A 22,824-nucleotide genomic window follows, 5' to 3' on the forward strand; every position below is an offset into this window, starting at 1 on the left:
GCGAGACGGGGTTAGTGACGCTTTTATGCACCTCCTGGCGCTGGGTGATGCCGCTCGGGACCTCAAGGGCTGCCGGGAGTTGTAGGCAGCCCCTCGCCACACTCCACACGGCGGCCCGGCTCGAGATGGTAACAGAGCAGCTGGGCGGCGGGAGACAGGCGGGAGGACCAGAGGGTCTCTGGAGCAGGTCAGTTTTCAACAGCGTTTGCACAGGGTCAACTGGTTGGAGTGCCAAAAAGGGAAGCCCCGCTCCCCGGGCCTGGTGACGCTTTTATGCGCCTCCTGGCGCTGGGTGATGCCGCTCGGGACCTCAAGGGCTGCCGGGAGTTGTAGGCAGCCCCTCGCCACACTCCACACGGCGGCCCGGCTCGAGATGGTAACAGAGCAGCTGGGCGGCGGGAGACAGGCGGGAGGACCGGAGGGTCTCTGGAGCAGGTCAGTTTTCAACAGCGTTTGCACAGGGTCAACTGGTTGGAGTGCCAAAAAGGGAAGCCCCGCTCCCCGGGACTGGTGACGCTTTTATGCGCCTCCTGGCCCTGGGTGATGCCGCTCGGGACCTCAAGGGCTGCCGGGAGTTGTAGGCAGCCCCTCGCCACACTCCACACACGGCGGCCCGGCTCGAGATGGTAACAGAGCAGCTGGGCAGCGGGAGACAGGCGGGAGGACCGGAGGGTCTCTGGAGCAGGTCAGTTTTCAACAGCGTTTGCACAGGGTCAACTGGTTGGAGTGCCAAAAAGGGAAGCCCCGCTCCCCGGGACTGGTGACGCTTTTATGCGCCTCCTGGCGCTGGGTGATGCCGCTCGGGACCTCAAGGGCTGCCGGGAGTTGTAGGCAGCCCCTCGCCACACCACACGGCGGCCCGGCTCGAGATGGTAACAGAGCAGCTGGGCGGCGGGAGACAGGCGGGAGGACCGGAGGGTCTCTGGAGCAAGTCAGTTTTCAACAGCGTTTGCACAGGGTCAACTGGTTGGAGTGCCAAAAAGGGAAGGGTCAAATTGAGGATTTTTGCACATTCAGCTGGTAAGCTTGTATGATTAAAAAAAGAACAGGTAAGCCGAAGAGTGGGAGGAAGAAGAGAGGTCAAAATACCAATAGTTGGGCTAAAGAATTATGGTCCGAACAGCAAATGCTGCCTTAGCTATCAGCAAACGGGGTAATAGTGCCAACTGTTCGAAGGGCTAAAAGCTACAAGACCGATGCAAGCGCTCTAGAAAGCATCAAAGTATTATTTATATTAGAAGTTGCAGTGTTTGAGAAAGAGCTGTTTGTGGGGCTGAAGCAGAAAACATGAGATTTTCTTAGTAGGACTTAGCCATATCGGCTGGAGTCAGTTCATATCAGGCTCTGCCCTAGCCCAAACAGCCTTTCAGAGACACCTATCCAATAAAGGAATTGCAGAGCTGCTGCTCTAAATGACTCTGAGGAACCAGGCCGACACACAACGGATTCTGCCCCAGTCCTGGCCTATCTGTTATGAGCGCATCACACTCCGCTAATCAAGCAGTGTGTATAAGTCCCTTTGAGTTGCAGCATGGGAAGAGTCGCTACCTTTGACATGTGTCCAGCCTCGAAGAAGAAATGGGGTTTGTGTCTGAAGGTTGGATCCTGTGAAGATGCTGTGAGTACATCTACCAAGACCATTGATTGGGTGCATCGAAAATGCGCCCAGGATGTTTCTGCACTGAAGTTTAAGGTCCCAGTGGGTGATTAGGTGAGGATTAAACTACATCACAGAGTGGCCAAGGGTTTGTCGAAGTTCAGTCCCCCCGTTAAGGTGGATGCCACGTCTTTACTGTGAGAGTCAATGGGAGGATCTGGTGGAACCTCTCCAGGATTTACAAGATTCCTAGACGTGTGGTTCTGCAATTGAAGCTTGAGAGTGGTTCTTAGTCAGCTGTGTCAGAACGTTTTCAGAGGGGGCGTGCTGATCCAAAGGCTCTGAGCGATGGTGTTAAGGATGTGCATCAGCAGTCTCCCCAACTTTGCAACACACGCAAGAGTGGCAGGAAATGTGTTCCACTAAAACGTTTGGATTTATATAACGTTTGTCTGCGCAATATTTATATATGCAATTTTTATATGCGTTTTTTCCGTTTATGCTTCTCCTTCCGTTTCCTTCTCTCTTTAACCTTGTGTCTCTTGTGTTATTATTCTCTTTTATTCTCTTCTGGAAAGAAAGGAGATGTTGTAATTAATCAACATATCATCCATGCTATCCCCTTTCTATGATGTCAATTCCATGGTTACAGAATGTTACTGTTTGAACACCAGGAACTGTTGCTGCATTCCCTGGAGGCTGTGGAGAAGAACAGTTAATAAACTTAGGGCTCTTACACTTAACTGTCTCAGTGTAATCACTACACTATCAGATATGCTGGCCTGATAAGTTAAATGACTGAGCTTTAGTCCCGCCAGCCGTTCAGCCAGTTGACCTCTGCAATCCTGTAGGAAGTTTTAGAGGCTGGTGAATTCTGTAACCCACTCTACAACATCTTACCTTCAGGCACACATCAGTGAGGCAGACTGCTATTCTTTTATTCACACACTCTATAGGGGTGAGGATTCTGTGAACTGTGTGGCGATTGTGCCCTGGCCACAAGACGACATAGAGGCAATCACAAATTCTCAGACTGCAGTAATTCTGTCAAAAATAATTAGCAACGCAACATGAAGGCCTCAAGAGCTGGGGAATCCTGATGGCCTGGCATCATTGATTTTTAAGAAAGTTCCTAGAAAGTGGGTCTACTTCCGATTGTGTTCTTTAAGTGGGTAATGCTTTCAGGCAGTCTCACGGACTCCTGGAAAGGAGCCATAGTGAATCCCATTCATACAAAAGGCAAATTGGAACAGCCGGCTAATTATTGCTGGATTAGCCTGTTAGATATTATTTCCAAATGGTTTGTTCAAACTTTGTTAAAAAAAAGCTAGCTGCTTAGGCTTTTGATTCTGGGCTGATCCCTGCTGAGCAAGGGTTTTTTAGACCAAAGTATTCCACAACAGACCACGGTTTCACTCTGCAGGGGGTTGCAAAGAGGTTGATGGAGCTGGTAGGTGGCCTATGCTGCTGCTTCATAGACCTCTGAGCAGCCTTCGACAGTGCACAGAAGTATGCTATGGCACAAACTCCATCAGTGGAATATCTCTGGGGCCCTGTTTGGTCTGTTGAGGAGTCTTCAGTGACAACTGGATTCAAGTTGACCTAGATGGCTTGGGTAGCTTGTCGAAGAAGATCCCAGTAGAGAACAGTCTGCAACAGGGTTGCGTATTAGCCCCCATGATAATTAGTTTGTCCGTCTGCTCCTCAGACGTTAAGTGCTACCTGTAGGTTTTCACTGAAGATTGCGGGCATGCACACCATCTGCCTATTGTACGCCGAAGATCTCAGTGATGGATCGTACGCCTTTTGGGCTCCAAGGAAAACTTAATGCTCTGAATTCATACTGTCTTGAAAATAAATGAACTATTAATATTGATAAAACAAAGACATTGTTATTTGTAAAAAAGAAAGGGACCTTCACTTAGTTCCTAGGGAATGTACGGCTGGAGCAGGTTTGAGATTATAAATATCTGGGTATGACTTTTGCAGATCTGCGCTGGGATAAACAGATGGCCTCTCGGAAACTCGTAATATCAGCCGAAGTGAAGGCCCTGAAATGGGTTGACTGTAGGGTTGGGAGTTATACTTTCAAGCCATTAAGCAAAGTTATCCGGGGCAAACGTTTTCCTCAGGCTCTTTATGCTTGGACTTGTGCCTGGAGGAAGGTAAAGTTCTACACAGCAGTCAAATTAAATGCACCCTTAGGAACTGAGCCATGGAAACTAGTCATATGGAGGAGCTGCATTATTTTAAGAATAGGAGCTCTGTTACTCCTTTCCTCAGTTTTCGGGAGAGTATGGACCCTTTCTTATATCTATATAAAATTCCGGAGAAGACCTTGAGGTACAACATTTTACACTTAAGGATTGGCATTGACCCTGGATGGCAGATGCTAGGTTTAAAGCCGAGAATTATGGAGAATCTTGACCAGTGTCCGGGCCAGCGGGGTAGCAAGTATTCTGCGAGTCATCTTTTGTTGGATTGTGTACTCTTCATGGAGGAAAGGAGGAAGATTCTCCGTCCTGCTTTTATAAAATTTGGTATTCAAACACAAGATGAGGGACTTAACCTATGTGGTCTCAGGTTTCAGGAAGTAGCTATTGCTACTGGTCAATTTTTGCAGAAGATTGTAAAATCTTACGCCAGGGTTTATCTTGTTAATTGATTCTGACTGAGGGTTAAGATTTGTACTCCCAGATTTGCTTGGTGCTCATTTTTATTACTGGACAGGTTGATCCCAATTATGTTAGGAGGTTAGTGAAGGAGAGTCCTGAGGTTGTGATAGTTGTTCTGCATACTGTACTTTACAATATTGCTAGGCAAAATGAGATGCATGCTTTAGGTTTTTGCCAAGCTTACTAAATGTTGCTAACAGGTATGTGACAATGGGGTTGGGTGGTATGCCGCACTTTGTACTGCTCAAGATGATGAAATGAGATGGGGGCCCCGGATAATTCTCCCCCCCGCCCCCCCTTAAGTATGGCCCTGAACATGGAAATGTCTTACAAGTTTAAATGAACTATGTGTCTTGGGTTATTAATGATATCTTAAGGGGTTTTAATTGATATACGATAAGGTGATGACCCTTGATTGAATTTTAATGAGAAGAAATGAAAATATTTATACGGTCTGGGTTTTTAATGATATTTGTAATTGAGTATGTCAAATGAAGTGCATGTAATAGTCCTATAAGAAATTATTACTTAGAAATGAAAGGATTTTGACTGACTGACTTTGTCCAATCGGCCTTTCAGCCAGTTTACCTCTACAATCTTGCAAAAACCTTATACCACTTTTGATAGAAAAACATTTACCCGAATAGTCGCCATGCCGCCCCTTATGTTACATGTGGCACCAGTACTATCTTTTTTTTAGCAAACAGCGATATTTGTGACACTATACATTGCATTTTACACCATATTCTGGTATTGTTTTCTATAGCAATGTATGATACTAAGTGTCAAAAGTAAGCATATTGGCAGTTTTTCATATAAAGCTGGCAATCAGGCTACAGAAAACGGTTACGTGTACGTATGGAGAAGAAACATGCTAAATGTATTAGACAATTATTAAACTGCCATTCATCAGCTATGGTGATCAAGCACGCAGAAGCTCAACTACACAGTAACATTACATTTTTCTTGATGTGAGTTTAATGTGACAAAATGCCATGGTGCAGATGAGTTTAAAAACCAAGATTACTTCCGTACAGAATTAAAGACGTCAAATATTCTTTTAACGTTTACGCCTTTTTACGGAAGGAAACTTTTATCTCTGTGAGGTCACCGGACCCTAGAGTACTTCAACCTTCACAGCACGAAGACCAGTTACTCATGGGTGAATTAATAATCGCTGGCCTACCCTAGACTGTTTCTGGTTGGTAAAATAATGAGACCAAGCCTCATGGGCATAAATGTCTAGTTCCTAATCTAGAAGTAGGCAAATTTAACTCCTGTGCCTTTCACTTGTGCCACTACCTGTATACAAGAAAGCCACTGCCTGCGTGTGTGGGCCTTAGGCACCCACATAGTTAAGCGTGTTCCAGGGTCATGATGCACTTCTACAGCCACATGTTCACCGATTATCCACAGATTATCACTGAGCACAGAGAATTTCATCAGCCTGTGTGGGCATACAGAGCGAAGCACTGAATATACAGTCTTTGCAGCAGCTAGGACCCAAACCTGTTGCAAAGGTGTGGGCAATGTGCACTGCCCATTCTATGCACAGTGCGCCCCACAACACTGCACACCTGCTGCCCAAGTATATGCCCATAATGTGTCAGACACTAAGCATTACCGCAACTTGCTGCAACGGGTCGCAAGGCACTGGACACCCTCACACACCACAAGCCTGTATGCATGCATTCATGGCATGGACAGTCCGAGTACCAAGTTCCAATATTATACGGCTTGGTTGTCAACACACTCACATGTTCCCTGGCCTGTTTACATGAGCTCTTGCAGCAATCCCACAGACCTCTTATCACCAGCCAAATCTCAGGCTCCTATAACACTTATCTGCCACTTCCAAGAGCCTTACACAACGGGATCCTCTCACTCCAAGCATATGTGCAAGGCCCCCAACCAGAAAACTCAATTCTGGCATTAGTCTTTGCTGGGAACTCAAAACACCGGGCACCCCATCCTGTGTATCTGGGCTGCCAAAGAATTTCTCTCTCATTCTCCAGTCTATGTACACAGACTCAAAGAGCACTTCTCTGGTGAACCTGAACCCATGTGTCACTCCTTTACTTTGTGCTTTACTTCCCCAGGCAGTCTGCTGGGTGCCGAGAGCACATCATTCGCATCCAGCCGCTGGGCACTGATTCGAGAAATACCTGCAACTATCGTTCACCCCCACCAAAAAGCTGGGCTCTCAAAGTATCCCTCCATTTCGCTTTCTATGGGTATGCACTATTAAATCATCTGCTTCTACCCAGTCTCCCAGCCAGCGTGCTGAGTCCACATACTTATAACCCACCGAGCACAAAAGAGACTTTCCCCTATGGAACTGTACCTTCAGCAACTCCTTCAGCTCTTCCATTGTCTGTTTGTTGGCGACTTCATCATGTACAGTCTGTCCACAGTTCTTCACCACAGATTCCATGACCTACGGAGGGGGTGGTGGAAAACAAGATAGTTTTATACTTTTATATATTGCAAAATGGATACATAGAAGAGGAACAAGCGCAGAATCCTGATTCTGGCAAAGTAACCGAATTTTCTCCCAATACGACTGACAATCTTTCCAACACGGATACATACATTAATCCAGGAAAGCTACTGGCATTGACCTCAAATCCACTCAAGACACAAAGCACAGGACTGAAAGTGAAATACTAAAGGTCAGTGCAGTATGTATTTTAAAAGGCCATCATCAATTATGGGTAATAGGTAGGTTTGATATCAAGACATTCAGTAGAAATTGGGTAGAGTACAAAAACGAATACTAGTCTAGTATGAAGAGCGTCTTCATTTTAAGTTTTCCCTTTTTCGTCTTCAAAACGGGTGAGTGTGTGCTGAGAAAGTGCTCAAAATCATACTAACTGTCACAGGCAAGTTAATACTGTGTGCCTGATGCGATTTTGTGGATACCGAGTCAGTGTAGTTTGAGCTGTTCCTGATCAGATACATGTTCTCACATTGGACGTCAGGAGAGAGATGGAACTTCGTGTCCTTTAGGCTGCCCATTTTAACTCAGGCACACGTTTCAGCCAGGCGCATGATTAGAGCTTATTGGGACCCCCACTTGTGACTATTCCAACAATAAGCTACATGCTCCTGGAAAACTGGTCTAACAACGGATTCCCTTACTGTCCCTAGTGCCACCCTGTCTTCCTCAACAATAGAGAAGCCTCTTAGAAAAGTGTTTCCCATTTGACATTTAAAGGCGGCTTTTCCTTTGAAGCTCACCGTTTAGGCAAACACCCAGATGGCTTCCTGCCAGGGAGAGGTTACACCACTCTCCCGTGCAGGTTGCTATTGCCTTCTTTCCTGAGAGCTGTTCGCACATCTACCCGGAAGGGCAGAAGGCAGTTTGGGATGACAGTTTTGTGTGCAACTGCAAAAAGGGCACTGGAAACCTTGGGCAACCAAGGTGGCAACTTCTAAAGATGCACTATGCCCACCAGTCACATTTTATGTAACCATTTAATCAGATTTAATGCACAGATTACTTTGATACCATACCGTACCAATTTTAGTAGTCCCTGTCAGAAGTTAGCAGGGCTGAGGAGTCAGTCTGTATCTCTGCACTCGCCAAAGGGGCTACTAGCCTTTTCCACACTAAAAAAGAAAATTTGGGGTTTTTAAAATCGCTGGAACATGTAAAAGTGCACGTTCCACCTTTTAACTCGTTGCGTGCGTCGGACGTCACAGTAGGCGTGTGCGGATAACGGCCCCCGGCCGTCTGAAACATGCCCACTTTAATTCCCCAGCACCACGGCGGAATTTGCACTGCGGCAAGGGGTTCATATACAGCACCCTGCCTTAGGGTTCGATAGGCCTACCTTAGGGGTGACATATATTAAAAGGGGGCACTGAGCTTTGCTATTACCTTAAATGGCAAAGTGGAGTTAGCCACCTGTATGTGACCTTTGTGGATTTACGAGCAGCATTTGACCTAATACCTCGTGACTTACTATGGAAATCCTTGGAAAGGCAGGGACTTCCTGGGGAACTCCTAAAACTGGTGATAGGCCTGCACCAGGAGAACTACGCTAAGGTTAGGTGGGGCCCAAATGGGGAACTTACAGACCCAATCCCAATAAAAAGAGGAGTACGCCAGGGATACGTTCTGGCTCCCACACTTTTTTCCCTTTTTGTCAATGATATTGCGTTTTACATTGAGAACTGTGATAATGATTCGCCTCGATTGGGAGGGGAACGTGTACCGTCCCTCCTTTTTGCGGACGATAAGATTCTCATATCACAAACCCCTCGGGGCCTTCAGATTTTATTAGATAGGTTCCAGCAATATTGTACTTTAAAAGGGTTAGAAATTAACATTAAAAAAACCAAATACATGGCACTAAACCTGCATAAAAGTTTTAAAAAAAATTTAACGTTAAATGGTCATAAGCTCGACTATGAACAGAGCTTTACATATTATGGGGTATTATTAGACTCATCAATGGGATGGAGACCACAGCTAGAAAAATCAAAAATAGTGTTCAAACAAAATTGTCTTCCAATATTAAAAAGATATGATAAATGTGTGAACAAGGCAGTTACTCCAGCAATTGAGATTTTCAGATATAAGGTTCAATCAGCTGTTCTGTATGGTGCTGAATTATGGGGACCAGTATGCAGGAAAACCTTTGAAACACTGGAGAATAAGTTTATTAGGGGATTACTAAAAGTACCCATTAATACCCCATTGGTACCATTATTTTTAGATCTAAACATCAAGCACACTGACTATCATGCTATGTTGAGACCATTATTATTATTATGGGTCAGACTATGGACAACCCCTGAACTGACTGACTACAAAAATGGGTTGAAAGAAGTATTGGACCTGGATAGTGGTAACCACATTTTTTGGTTCAAACACGTAAGAGGTTGGTTATCTAAACTAGGTCTAACCCACTTCTGGAGTGAGCCGGAGTCCCTAACTATGGCCTCAAAGAAAATTGTTAAATTGTCCTTTTGGTCTTATGTGAGCCATGATTCTGCGTATGCTAGAACGCACGGCCCTTTGACCGAAACATTTCTAATGGTTAAAAACGTGGCTTGTTTTGAATCATTTCTTGATTAGGTTCAGCCGCCATTGGCCAAAACCCTGTTCCTAAAATATAGATACGGAACACTGAGAACTAAGGTAATAGAGAAAAGCTGGGGGAAGACAAACAGTGATTACTGCACTTTATGTAAATGTAAATGTAAATGTACAGGAATTTATATAGCGCAAATCACCAAGCGGTTTCTAAGCGCTTGCTTAGGGAACCCGTCCTGGTATTCCCCTGTGAGATAACCCCAGCAGGGTATCCGCAAGGTGAAAGCCAGGCATCCCGCCGCGAGGGGCCGTTGTGGAGATTAAGCAAGCTATTGCCCAGAGTCGCAGAGTGTGAACCCGTGAATCGAGTAGGCACCGGAGCGAGAATTGTCGAGTCCATGGACATTTTAGGACTCAAGACCCAGCTGAGCCGGGAATTGAACCCTGGTCCCAGGCTGACCTCTGCTTCCAGGTCTGCCTCCTCTAACCAGTGAGCCACACTTCTCCTCTATGTTCTAACAATATGAGGGAAGACGTTTTACACATATTGTTTTTTTGTCCCAGCTACGGTAAAGCCAGGAAAAAATGGATAGTGCCTTTATGTCGCATTATTGGCTTTAGATCCCACAAGGAAGCTGGTAGAATTTTAAAAATGGATACCAGCCAAGTAATTGTGTTTGGAATTAGTAGATTTCTTCTGGCTGTATATTTTATTAGACTGAAAATGTCCCTTCCATTTTAAATAGTATACCATGTGTATTTGATCAAACCACGGATTAAGTTTCTTTTATTTTTCTTGCTAATTTTAAATGTTATGCCTTGGCTGTTATAAATCTATTTAATGTCTTTTTAACTCTGCAATAATGTATTTTTAACTATTTATTAATTTCGTGATAATTCTAAGCTATAATAGATTGTTCCAAAGTGATGACGCGTAGTACTGATTACTGTTTTTTTGTATAATGTTTTTATGATTGTATTATTGTACATCTTTTATGTTGCAAAAGCAACGAAATAAAGATTTTGAATTGAATTGAATTGAATTGAGTTAGCCATTTAAAACTGCCAGTCTGCAGTGGTATGTTTTATCTTGTGGTACTCCTGGTGGCACATCTAGTGCTGCAGTCCAGGAGAGAGACGTCAACCTACAGGTCCTAGGTAATCCTAGTACCATATATCAGGGACTTACAATTAAGTTGAGCTATCTCAATTGGGAGTAAGACAATCAAACACATTCTAAGGGGCAGAGCATACACGGAGCCCTGATTAAAAGGACTCTGGCAAGTTGGGAGCCATTACACTAGTGTGTAGTAGTTAAAATGGATGCAAACAGTGGGAGTAGCCCGGCAAAAAATCCAGTTTCTTTACAGTGAGTTTATTGTGGGAGGTGAAGTAAATCCTTTTAACCCCTTCCGTGCTCGCGATGGCAAACAGAGCATCCCTCCCTGGTGCTGCGCACGACCGTTGGCCGACGCAGCCCCACCCACCCTTTAGAACGCCCGCACAGCGGCGGAATGTTTGCCACGGTAAACGGTTTAAGGGATCACAAGATATGAGAGGAAGTACGCAAGTTTAGGTTTGCCGCTATGTCTGTAGCCGGGAGTCTCAAAGGAACACTACAGTCATCTGTAGATTGGCCTCCTTCCTTCAAGCAGGGTGCAGGTTTTACCACCATGAGTTGATTGCCATTTTTGCAATGTCACAAATACCTCTAAACTTCAAGAGGCTACTCAGTCAGCCCGGGTTAATACCCGAAAAGAAGGTACAGGCATTGTACAGTGATGTGATAAAGTTAGTATACCTTCTGAACATTCTTTTGTTTTACATCATTTTGTATTTGGTGTTTGTGTAATCCTCTCCAAGTCCTAACTGTACTCAAATCAAAACTCACATGACAAATAACACATAAAATTTACTAGGTTATTATTAAAGAACAAAATCAGACAACATTCAGAAGCCTTCTGTATATATATACCCTTTCACTTCCAAATCAATTAAGAAGGCAATTAGAATCATGTAGTACTGAACAAGTGCCCTTAATTATAAGGAAGTGGGACCATCTGTATATAAACATCAGAAACTTTATTCAGGTTTGAGGTAATGCATCATCCATATGTGAAAAAAGGTACGGTCTTAGTGAAAAAAGCATTGCTGCTCTTCACTCTTGGTAAGGGTTATAAAGATATTTCGAAACAATATGAGGTTAGTCTTTCTACAGTGAGAACGATTTTTTAAAACTAGATAATACGCTGCCAATCAACCCAGAAGTGGGTTTCCTACCAAATTTACCAGAACACCAGACCATATAATACTCCTAGGGACCGCAAAGAACCCGAAACAACATCTAGGGATCTGTGTATACTGTAAATGTTAGGAGTGCTTTACCCTACCCAACAAAAAGACTACGGGTAGCACTGGGGTAAGTAGGAGGAAAATCGCTATCGGATAGAATGAACATGTCTGGTGAAACACGAAATTTGTATATAATCACAATAATGCATATTAAGGATTAAGTATGGTGGCAGAGGCTTTCCAGAAGCAGGATTAGATAACTAACCGTCACAGAGATACCATGAGTGAGAAAAGTAAGATCACGTATACAACAGCTAGGGTTCGGCAGAAAGTGGATCATGCAACTGAACAATGACCCAAGAAACACAAATAGAGTCATGACTGAATGTTTGAAAACCAAAAGAATCATGATTTTGGAATGGCCAAGTAAAGGCCCAGACCTCAACCCCATTGAGATGTTCTGATGGGACATAAAGAGAGCTTTGTATAAACGAACACCTCGATCATGACAAAGATTAAACAGTCTCATAAAGAGAAGTGAATCAGAATTCCTCACAGCCAAGACTGATAAAACACTTGTAGGAAAGGTTTACTTCAAGTCATTACTTCTAAAGAGGGTTCCAAATTGTACTCAATCACATGGTGAACGTTTTCACATAAGGCTACTGAATGCTATATTTGTTGTTTTTTAAAAAATTATAACAAAGTGTAATTTGTGTATGTTATTTGTTACACGAGATTGATTTATCTACCGTAGGACCTAGTAAGGGCAGATTAAGGTCAGACATATGTCCTAACATGTAAAACAATAGAATATTATTAGGGGAGTGTAATTTATTTTCAACATTACTATACATTGTCCTATAACCAGCCCCTTCCATCTCCAAAGGATTCTACTGGGGCACGAAAAATAATTTCTAAGAAATAAAATGTCTATGTTGATGAGAGTGTGACGTCTTCCATTAATTCTATTGTAGGCAACACTTATGCTTTCTCTTCCTTTACTCTTTGACTCAGTATCAATTATAAAAAAAAAATATACTACACTTCCCAAAATGAGGAAGGTTAGAACTAAAGAGAAACAAATTATTTAAAAAACCAGCAACTCATGGTGCAAGAATCTAAAAAACAAAATGAAAACGGTCACAACGGCCTCTTAATTTTGCTGTGCAGCCTTCCTTGTATTCCTTTTGTAGGTTAAATTGGTGAATAAGCGGTTATGAAAGCTTCCGCTTAAGTGACCTTTGTTCCCAGGTATAATTTATTAGGAACTGCTGCCTATCAAGCCTTATGAGTAATCGCTACCTGACAAGATTACTGGGTCACGATTGCTTCAGTGAGTCAAGAATGACAGCAGTGATTAAAGCTAATGCACAGTGAGTTTGTTTGCGGTTACTCCACTGGGCTCTGTGGTTTGGATCCTCCTCCTTGCTTGGCTCCACCACAAATATTTGAGACCCGCAGACCACGGACTCGGAGCACTTGCCATGAACAGATGCAGTCCATTTCCTGCTTCCAGCAGCATAAACCTCCATCATTTTAAAGAGTGTGGACTGGGGGAATGAGGTCTACCAGTGGAGTGACACTACAATGTCTGGTCCTGCTGTGGTCTGGTCCTCAAGGGATGATCTTTTTTGGCTGAAGGGTTTCTTGTGCTGGGTTTACACCACGAGTATTGAGATTAACGCGGTAGCAATTTTCCTCATAAATGTCAGGGGAAAACATTTAAAGGTGCTTTATCCTTCTGTATTTTGGATTGATAAACTAGGGTCCACATATGATTTGAGGGAAATTTCCTCGCTTTGAGGAAAGAAAACAAACGGGTGAAGGCCCATTTGCCCATGGGTAAGGAAAGCACCCAGCAGTACAGGTGGATGAGCATCTTAAAGGAGCACATATGTCTATGCAGCTCCACCGAAAACTGGTCGGAGGGAGCTAGACAAAAAAAGACAATAAACCCAGGAGGGGGCCTAAGGTATGCACATACCATTGCTTTCTCACACCTGGAGGGTGAGGACCATGAGCACACTTTAAGACTCAAACAATAAAAACCTATGAGTTAGAGGATCCAGTTTTGCAGGAGCTAGAGGACGACAATCTAGAGGGGTAGGTTTGTCTTTCTGACCCACATGACCTCTACCATCCAAGTCTGGCATAGTGGGTGCCCCCAGAAAAGGCAATCCTATGTTTATTACAGGTTTAGAAAATCAGTTAATAAGGGGGGAGTCAATTCGCCTTACCATGGAATGCTTTAGATGCTCAGCGTGATAGGGTTGTGATGTGTCACCAATCCTAATAGGTATGCCACAACAGAATACTGCAGTGTTTGCCAAACAGTGGGCCGTGAACTGATTTTTGGTAGGTCACAGAAAGTCCAAGCAATAAGTAATGATGCCTTTAAATTATGTATTTTTCTTATCACATTTGCTGTGCTTCAAAGACAGAGGTCAATCCGGCTAGCTCTTCTCACAAACTGCTGCTTATTTTTTTATAACATGCGGATTGGTGTTTACAATCTCCTCTCACTTTGCAGTCAGAGAAAGAAAAGTGAATTATGTGACAATCGTGCTGGGGTACAGGAAATGTAAAAGAAGTCTGTAGGATGTCATTCTTTGTAAAACAACAAAATGTAAACATCTGTAAATGAATTGTACACCTGCAGTAGTTAGGAAAGCAAAACTGAAGCGCATTTGTTTGTAATTCTGAAGTGTGAAAAAAAATATTTTCACAGGATCAAAACACTTTACTTCGTGCTATTCTCCCACCCTGTCCGTGCGATGGAGTATCAGCACAATCAAACCTACACTTGATTATGCTTTGTAAATTTCACCGACCGCACCGACCGCACAGAAAAATCTGGATATTACCAATATTAAGGAACTGGGGTCTGAGACAATGCAGACACGCCCTTCTGAGACTCCAAATGTTGGAAACTGACAATGTCTGTTATTTCGTGAGCAACTTTTTAAAATGTATCACGAAACATAGGAAAAACTTATAATCGCCTATATTAATGATACTTCGTGTGGATCTTTTCAGAAAACTTTATAACTAATTCCTTTATAACTTTCTTTTGTCAGCTACCCCTGCAGATTCGTCTCTGAACCAACAACCTACTATTCCCCAACCTAGTGAGCCTAATCCTACCCTTTCTTTTTCTGCCATAACCACCCAGTCCCTGTCCCAACCCTCACCCTCCTCAGCTGAACCCCAGCCTTCAGACTATACTTTCTCATCAACCCAGGACCTTCCAATTTTATATTGGAACGTAGCTGGCTTAAGGTCGAAAATCCATCTCCAGTCCTGGACAGAAATGACCAATAAATATAAGCTAATTTGCCTAGAAGAAACTTGGGCAATCGACCCTATTCACATCCAGGGCTTCAAAACATTTCACCTTCCTGCCTTACCGTCCGCTCACGGAAGATGCAAGGGCGGCTTAGCCTTCTATGCTTCCAACTTAATTCCTTTTACGATCACGGAAGTTCCGTTAGTCTCGTCAATTTTCCAAATCCTCAAAATAGTTCCTGACAATAACTCTTGTTACTATCTCATCAATATGTACAACAACTCTCCGCCCAGCGACTGTGTAAAATCTTTGTCGGAAATTACTCTATATTTACAAGATCAAAAAGCCATGAATCAACAGTTACAATGTCACGTTGTGTGGGGTGGGGATTTCAATGTTTATTTGTGTAACAATTATAACAAAGGTATTTGCGGGCTTCTGGATGAGCACGATGCCCCTCTGGCCCACTTTGCCCACAGTACAGTTGGTCACGCATTAAACACTTGTATTTTTGCACTAGAACTTGAATTCGCGAACATTTTAGTGAGTCCTGCTGTAGAGTTCAAGACGACTTTTCATGGTAGAGGATCTACCACAATCATTGATTTTATTTTATGCTCCCAATCCCTAAACACCCGATTGAAGCAGTTTATAACTGGCACCGATCCCTCAAGTGACCACTACTCAAATAGCATCACCATAGTATTAAACACTCCATCCTTAGCCCGCCCAAAAACAAGTCTTTTAGTGCAGCACACCCTGGAGATGAGTAAAATTAACGGCTACACTGTCAAGTGGTCGATGATCAATCCCACAGAGATCACCAGTAAGATCATCCAAAAAACCCTTCCTTTAATTCATCACTGCTTGGAGACGTCATCTTCCGCCCAGCTGATCCTCTCCAGCTTTGTCAAAATATTAGAAGTCATCAGACAAGAGCTTACTCGCCAACATAAGACCCACGACAACGATAAGGATTCCAGAGGGTGGTTTGACTCCCGTTGCCGTAAAGCTCAGCGTGCATTAAAAAACGCTCTACACAATCAGGCCAGGGACCAGCCCCTAATCGCTTCCTTAAGAAAAAACTATAAGATGGCACAACAATCCCGTAAACGGGAAATAAAAAACAATCTCTGGGCCCAACTACATCAGAGCACTCTAACCAAGGACTCCAGCTTGTTTTGGAGAATAGTCAAGGCCCCTTTCCTAGTTGATGAAACTGCTATACAACATCTTGATGTGGCAATACCCGCTGATAAATGGGTAGCACACTACTCGCAGATCTTCGGGGACCATACCTTGATAACCGAGGCTCCTAGACTAGATGCGGAAGCTGTCACCAGTAACAACATCTACCCTATTGACCTCCACTTCGATCTAGTGGAGGTGACCGCAGCGCTGACTTCCTCAAAGACCGGTAAAGCGCCCGGTCCTGACGGGGTCCCCTTAGACATATTTGTGAGCAACACAGATCTTTGGTCTCCAATTGTCACGCAGGTCATGTCTGCAGTTACTAAGATCGGCCTTATTGATTCCTGGTCCACCTCTGTGCTCCTACCCATATTTAAAAAGGGAGATCGGGACAACCCAGCCTGTTACAGGCCCATCTCCCTCTTGGATTCTCTAGGCAAGGTCGCCGGTAGACTAATTCTGGAGCGATTAAGGGACTGGGCCACAGAGAATAAGATCTTAACCGACTTACAGTTTGGGTTCCAGGAGGGTCTGGGCACTGTGGAACAGGCCTTAAACCTGACTTTACTTATGGGCAAATATGCCGGGGCCAAAGGTGGTAATCTTTACCTAGTCTATGTGGATTTGAGTTCCGCATTCGATTGCGTAATTCATTCCAAGTTATGGGCGATCTTGAATAATTTGGGCATAGATCTCGCACTGCTGAATTTCCTCCGAGAGCTATACTCGGACGCAAAAGCTTGTGTGAGATACGGCACTAAAGGGGAGCTTACTGAATCTTTTAACATCACAAAAGGTGTAAGGCAGGGATGCGTCCTTGCTCCATTCCTATTTAACATCTATACTAATGGACTGGAGCAAGCGATGCTAGCTGATAGTAAAGATCTCCCCTGCATCAACTCCCGCCCAATCCCTGCATTACTGTATGCAGACGATTCAGTCATCCTAGCAAGGACACCCAACCAACTTCAGACTCAACTAGATAAATACTGCCAATTCATGCTTTCTCTTGGTCTCAAAGTTAATAAGTCCAAGACTTTCGTTATGAATATTGGCAAGAAAGTCAAAAAATGCAAATCCCTCTTTATTGAGAAGACCAGGTTAGAAACTGCCAACACCTACCCTTATCTAGGTATTCTTATTGATAAACATCTGTCCTGGAAACCTGCCATATCAAGTAAAAAATTGCAGTTCCAACGCACAACATCAGCATTGACTTCACTTTCTAGGAAACTGGGCAAGCCCGCCCCCACTGTGATTTTGAAGATCTATCAAGCTAAATGCATGAGCGTGGCTATATACGGGGCTGGAGTTTGGGGCTATGTGTCTGCAGATGAGCTTCAAACTATAGAAAATGATTTTCTGAAATATATATTAGCCCTCCCTCGTAGTGCTCCTACTTACGGTGCCCATGTGGAACTCGGTTGGGAGTATCTGACTGATATCATTAGATACCAGCCGATTCTACTATGGCACCGAATATGGACCCAGGAGCAATGTCATCTAACTAGGTCACTAATATCTGACTGTCTCACTCTGTCCCACTGGAAAAAGATTCCTTGGCTGTTATATGTTTCTGAATTTTTGACTGATTTGAACTGCCCTGCATATCTCACTGACCCTGAATCTCTATTGGACATACCTAGAAAATCCCTGAAAAAGTTATGTGCCGCCCACCTAAGCGACCTACGTCTGTGCTCAGAACTTGCCAAAAAGTCAAATGTACATTTAACGATGATTCAATCCTCCTATGGCATTCAACCGTATCTGTCTTTTTTTCTGTCAAATTATGAGAGATATGTTTTAACCAGATTTCGGTTTGATGTATTTTATCGCCTTGTTTCACTGCCTGTGCCCTCAGACTGGTCACGGGAATTAACAAACTGTCCTTGTGATGGTCATACTCGCCAGTCAACCCTGCATGTAATCCTTTTCTGCAGCTTTTATGAGTCCCCGCGGAAACGATGGCTGGTCCCACTCCTCCGGCACTTAGGATTGAGAAGATGCAGACCGGCTCTTTTGGCACTTCAATACTTAGACACCCCGTATGTTGCCAAAACTGTAGCCTGCTATCTCAAAGCCTGTTTGAAAATTCATTCTCAATTATTGGCAATTGTTCCCTAATATTTTATTGGCTATTGTGATATTAACCATGTGCATAGAGTGTCAGTGTTTATTTGAACTTGAATGATTTTTTCACTGCTTTGAAGCAATAACGCCTTGCCTCCTTTAAGTAATCAATGAGCATATCGAACTTTTATAATGTTGTAAAACATATGTTTTTAAATACACTTTTTATGATTGTAAATTCAATCGAAATAAAGTTACCTTTTTGATTTGATTTATAACTTTCTAGTTTTTTTGTATGATAGTCTATGAATTATGCTTTTTTTTCTTTTTTTTTCAAAAATGTAATGAATGTTATTTACTGTCTCTTTTATGGTTTTTCCTTTGTGAATAAGCCGAATAAAGAACTTTATTTATTATGTATTTATTTATTTATTTATTTACTTCGTGATGCATAAATGACAAACATTCACTGAAATCCGATTGCCACACATAATGCTTTGTGTGCAATATAGTTTTATCAGTATAGCTGTATGCCCGAGCAAATTTAATGGCCATTTCAATTGAAAATGTGCTGTATGTAAATTACAGTGCGCTGTCATTCAATGCCTTATTTACATTAAAAAACGCCCGCCTCATGTCTAATAAAGCTAGGTGGGGTCGAGAAAGTTTGTCACTCTAAAAATTGGGTAGTGGATCTTAAAAGTTTGAGAGGCACTGGATTACTCGATCTGGTTGCTCTAACAAAGATTGTGAACACTGCAGAGTGTGCCACGGAGGAGGGCACTCTCATAGATCCAGACGTCCTCTCAAGGTAGATCAAATGGGCGTTCCGTATGCTGGGTAATGCAAATTACTCCATATCTGCAGAACCGAGGTTTATTAATGATGCAAATAAACCTTAAGTTAGAAGAACATTCCATGGCACCAGCAAGTAGGGCAGGTGGCTCTTACAGACTCTTTCATGAAAGGGAAAAAACAAAATAAGAGTACATTTTTAAGGACCTTTGCCACTTTGGACAAAGCACAAACTGCCACTAAAAAGATTTTAGTCCAAGTGTTTTTGGAGGAGCTAGAAGTGGAGCATGGCTCTCTCTCTCAGCAGCTTCCAGAATCAAAGTCTCCAAACAACCTAGGTCTCTGTTGTGGGGTAGAGGGGCTACTGACTGAAGATTTGTTTGCTTTTTCCGAACCAGAAACAAGAGCGAACCAGACCTGTTCTAAAGAGGATCTTTAAGTGGAGCAGGTTAAATCACCATGATTCTAAATACGTGAGCCTTGTCCACTCTGCTCCCCACATAAAGCACGGGCCAAAGCACAAGAGTTTTTTTGTGAAGCTTTCAGGTCCTGCAGACAGTGAAGTGTTTTCACAGAGACATGAATGTAGTCAGTTCCAAGCGTTTTTTTTCTTCTCTTCACAGATCTTAAAGCGGATATGAAGGACTTGGAATGCATCCTGCATCTAAGCAATATTTTTGGGGAGGAGAAAAGGACAAAGGATTCAGACCTGTGCTAAATCTGTGAAAAAATGAACAAATGATTAGTATGCCGAAACGTCTTAATAAAGTGAATTCATATTCGGAGTAAAGGTGATTGGACAGCGAGGCTGGATCTTCCCCATGTTGTATAGACTGTTGAGGAGACAGAGTGGCAGGAGAAGGTATTTGAAATAATGGCTCTGCTCTTGAGACCAATGGTGGTTGAGGAATCTGGTTGCGGATCTTCTGCGAGCTAAAAGTGTCAGACTAATTTACTTGGATGATTTCAACCTCAAGGCTCAGGATCTCAATGATGAGAGATCACATGAATGTAGCCTTGAGGATAAGTCAAAGCAGCCCATTTCTACAGGACTTTCCTTAAACTTGCGCATACCAATCCCTTCACAGGCATCACCAGTCAGATAACCCTGCTAATAAAAAGGAATGGGCACATGCACTCTCAGTCCAGCTATCCCTTACCGTCATTTTACAAAACTGCAGGCCTAGGACCCATGACATTACAATGGCTTCCAGATGTGTCAGACACGGTCTGATTTTTCACCCCAGCCATGAGCAGGCCTGCCACCAGTTGTGGTGCTGCAGATCAGCATACTCCTGTTCTCCAAAGGAGGCACACCCATCTGTCCTATTTGGCACTTCATCTGACTCTTGCTTCTTCCTGTTTGTGGGTGAAGCGTGGTGTGGAGCACAAGAGTGAAGAGCAGAGAGGCACCTGGAAAGACCACTGGCAAAGAGGCATCACCTGCCCACTCACCCACCCAAAGGCCAGTCTAGTCTAAATTCAAGAATGGGAGCCATACCTGGGTACCATGAAGATGCAAGAATAAAATGGAGCTACCCACCAGTCCACACTGGCGAACCTGGAAACCACTCAACAAAGAGAACCTCGTCATGGCTTCTGATCAGGTCTGATCATGCCTATATTTACCACCATACGAACTTCTACCACACAGACTTCTACCACTGACTGTAAGTCCATCTATCGACCTACAACAGGCAGGCCACAGCTGCAGTGATGACTGGCTAATGCACCGTGAGAGAACTAACATTAGATTAGATTTATTAACCAATTGTATAATTATTTAAAACTGTTACAATGAACACCAACAGATCATGAATTTATGAAATATCTCCACAAATAAGACTCACCCATCCACTAAAAATCAATAATATAAAACCACAAAGTGCTCAGGATTATATCAAAGGCTAAAACCATACTTGGATAACTGTTACTCCCACCCTGCTATTGCCCCCACCCCCACTTTTAAAGTGTAGCACCACTACCACCTGTACAGTCTTATGATCTGTCTGAAGCCAGATCATCAGTATCTCACCAAGTCCAAAAAGCACCCTTGAGACTCAAGTGACAATGATCCATAAATCACTTACGAGATATTTAGTATGTTTAGAGGGAAAACGTTAGTTTTTAACTACTACACCATATGGCATAGCGTAGCTTTAAAATCTGAACCTGTAATGATATTAATACATACTAAAGTGAACATTTTACTGTTTTAGTGTACCCCTGAAGAAAGGCTACAGAGAGCCTGAAATGCATTGGGTTTACGACATCCACTAATATTGATGATTTCTGTATACTACATGTTTTGGATAAAGGCCTGGATAGGCATATCCGATTCAGAAGAAGCTTAAATGTACAGCTACCGCCTCACATGTGGCAGGAGGAATAAGTGTAACAATTGGATAAAAATGTTGAAGCTAATGGAATAAAGAGAACGGATTATGGACAAACTATGGACTACATTGTGAAAATGATTCACGGAGTATGCTGTGCGTCTGGATGAAGTGGAATGCTTCTTTTGTTGTTGTTGTAAATCATGAGGCACCTAGGCAGGCCACGTGACCAAGGCTGCATGCTTAATGGAGATAGAAGGACGAAAAAAGAAAAAATGAAAGCGGCATTATGGATAAGAAAGGTGTGCACACGGCAAACCCCTTGTTGAGAATGATCCATAAATACCACATCCGCTCACCCAAACAGCGCCCTGGCCCAGTTTTCTGCACACTTTTAACATGACCAATCTGCACTTAAGTTCTATAGGATCAACTAGCAGTGGTTCAAAGTCCGTCTTTTAGTTGCAACATGCAGCACATACACAACCGGATCACAGCCCACATATAGACCCACTGGCACAACAAAAGCAACCTTCACAATAAACTCCAGGTCAGTGTACAAAAGATCCTGCTGTACTGTTTGAACACCAAAAACAAACCGTTCTAAGCATCAGCAAGGCGGACCAACTCTGCACTCTCCAAATATGATCTTGAAAAAATGCAGTCGAGAGATCCTGGACTTCTCAGCACCAGTGTTCATACCCTGACTCGCATCGGTTTAAAAACTATGAACTCAAGCGGCGACATTCTGTTGCAGCGGACTCCTTTGACCCGATTTACTCTGAGACTGATAGACTACTGTTCTGTGCTTTTTTTTCACTGTTGGACTATTCTTTGATTTTTGTGAGAATGATAGTGTCCCGAGGGCATTTCCTTGCAGTTCAATGCCAGAGGACAGCCGGTACACTTATCCACACACATCCACTCAGAGGCATCACAAGTCAGGTGAGCCTACTAATACATTTAAAATAAAAATAAATGTAAAAAAGGGAGTTAGGTGCATGTGCTCTGACTGGAGTTTTACCCTGCACTCTTTGTCTGTCTCGTTCTTCTATCACAATGCGGGCCTAGGACCAAACCATAACAATAAGGATTGCAGTCAGGGTCCTGACAAGTTAGATCCTGTTCCAGGGAGGAGAAAGGCATTTCCAGGATTTATGGTAAATTTGGTGCCTGCAGACCTGCAATGGCCAATAACCAGCAAAAAAAAAAAAAGACCACCACAGCAGATTATTGTATACAGACACAATCTCCTTGCGGAAAGTAGGCCTCCTCATACTTTCAGCTCTGGCCATACTTCTGAGTCCCCTACATTACAGCACCCTCATGAGAATAAAAATTTTCTATTTGATGAAAGGTGTGTCAAATACAAATGGAATCACCCTATTGCAGGAAGCCTAAATGGGGAGCCTGGAACGTGACATCTATTATTTGAGATGATAATAAAGTCAGATGGCACCCTAGTTGGCTCATTTGCCCCTAGTAGGGATATAGCTACCGGTGTCATTTGCCCCTAGTAGGGATATAGCTACCGG

At 43.3% G+C, this 22,824-nt stretch overlaps 1 protein-coding gene across 6 annotated transcripts in view; it reads right to left on the reverse strand.

Annotated features, from left to right (window-relative positions):
• Positions 1 to 22,824, reverse strand: part of HGS (hepatocyte growth factor-regulated tyrosine kinase substrate) — a 236,173-nt gene that overhangs the window by 186,763 nt on the left and 26,586 nt on the right. For all 6 annotated transcript variants that reach the window (XM_078653848.1, XM_078653847.1, XM_078653846.1 and 3 more), the window contains exon 4: positions 6,617 to 6,709. In XM_078653848.1, the coding sequence (XP_078509974.1) occupies positions 6,617 to 6,709 (93 nt within the window). The remainder of the gene's footprint in view (positions 1 to 6,616; positions 6,710 to 22,824) is intronic.

Source organism: Lissotriton helveticus, chromosome 7 (genome assembly GCF_964261635.1).
Source record: "Lissotriton helveticus chromosome 7, aLisHel1.1, whole genome shotgun sequence".
In the NCBI taxonomy this organism is placed as follows: domain Eukaryota; kingdom Metazoa; phylum Chordata; class Amphibia; order Caudata; family Salamandridae; genus Lissotriton; species Lissotriton helveticus.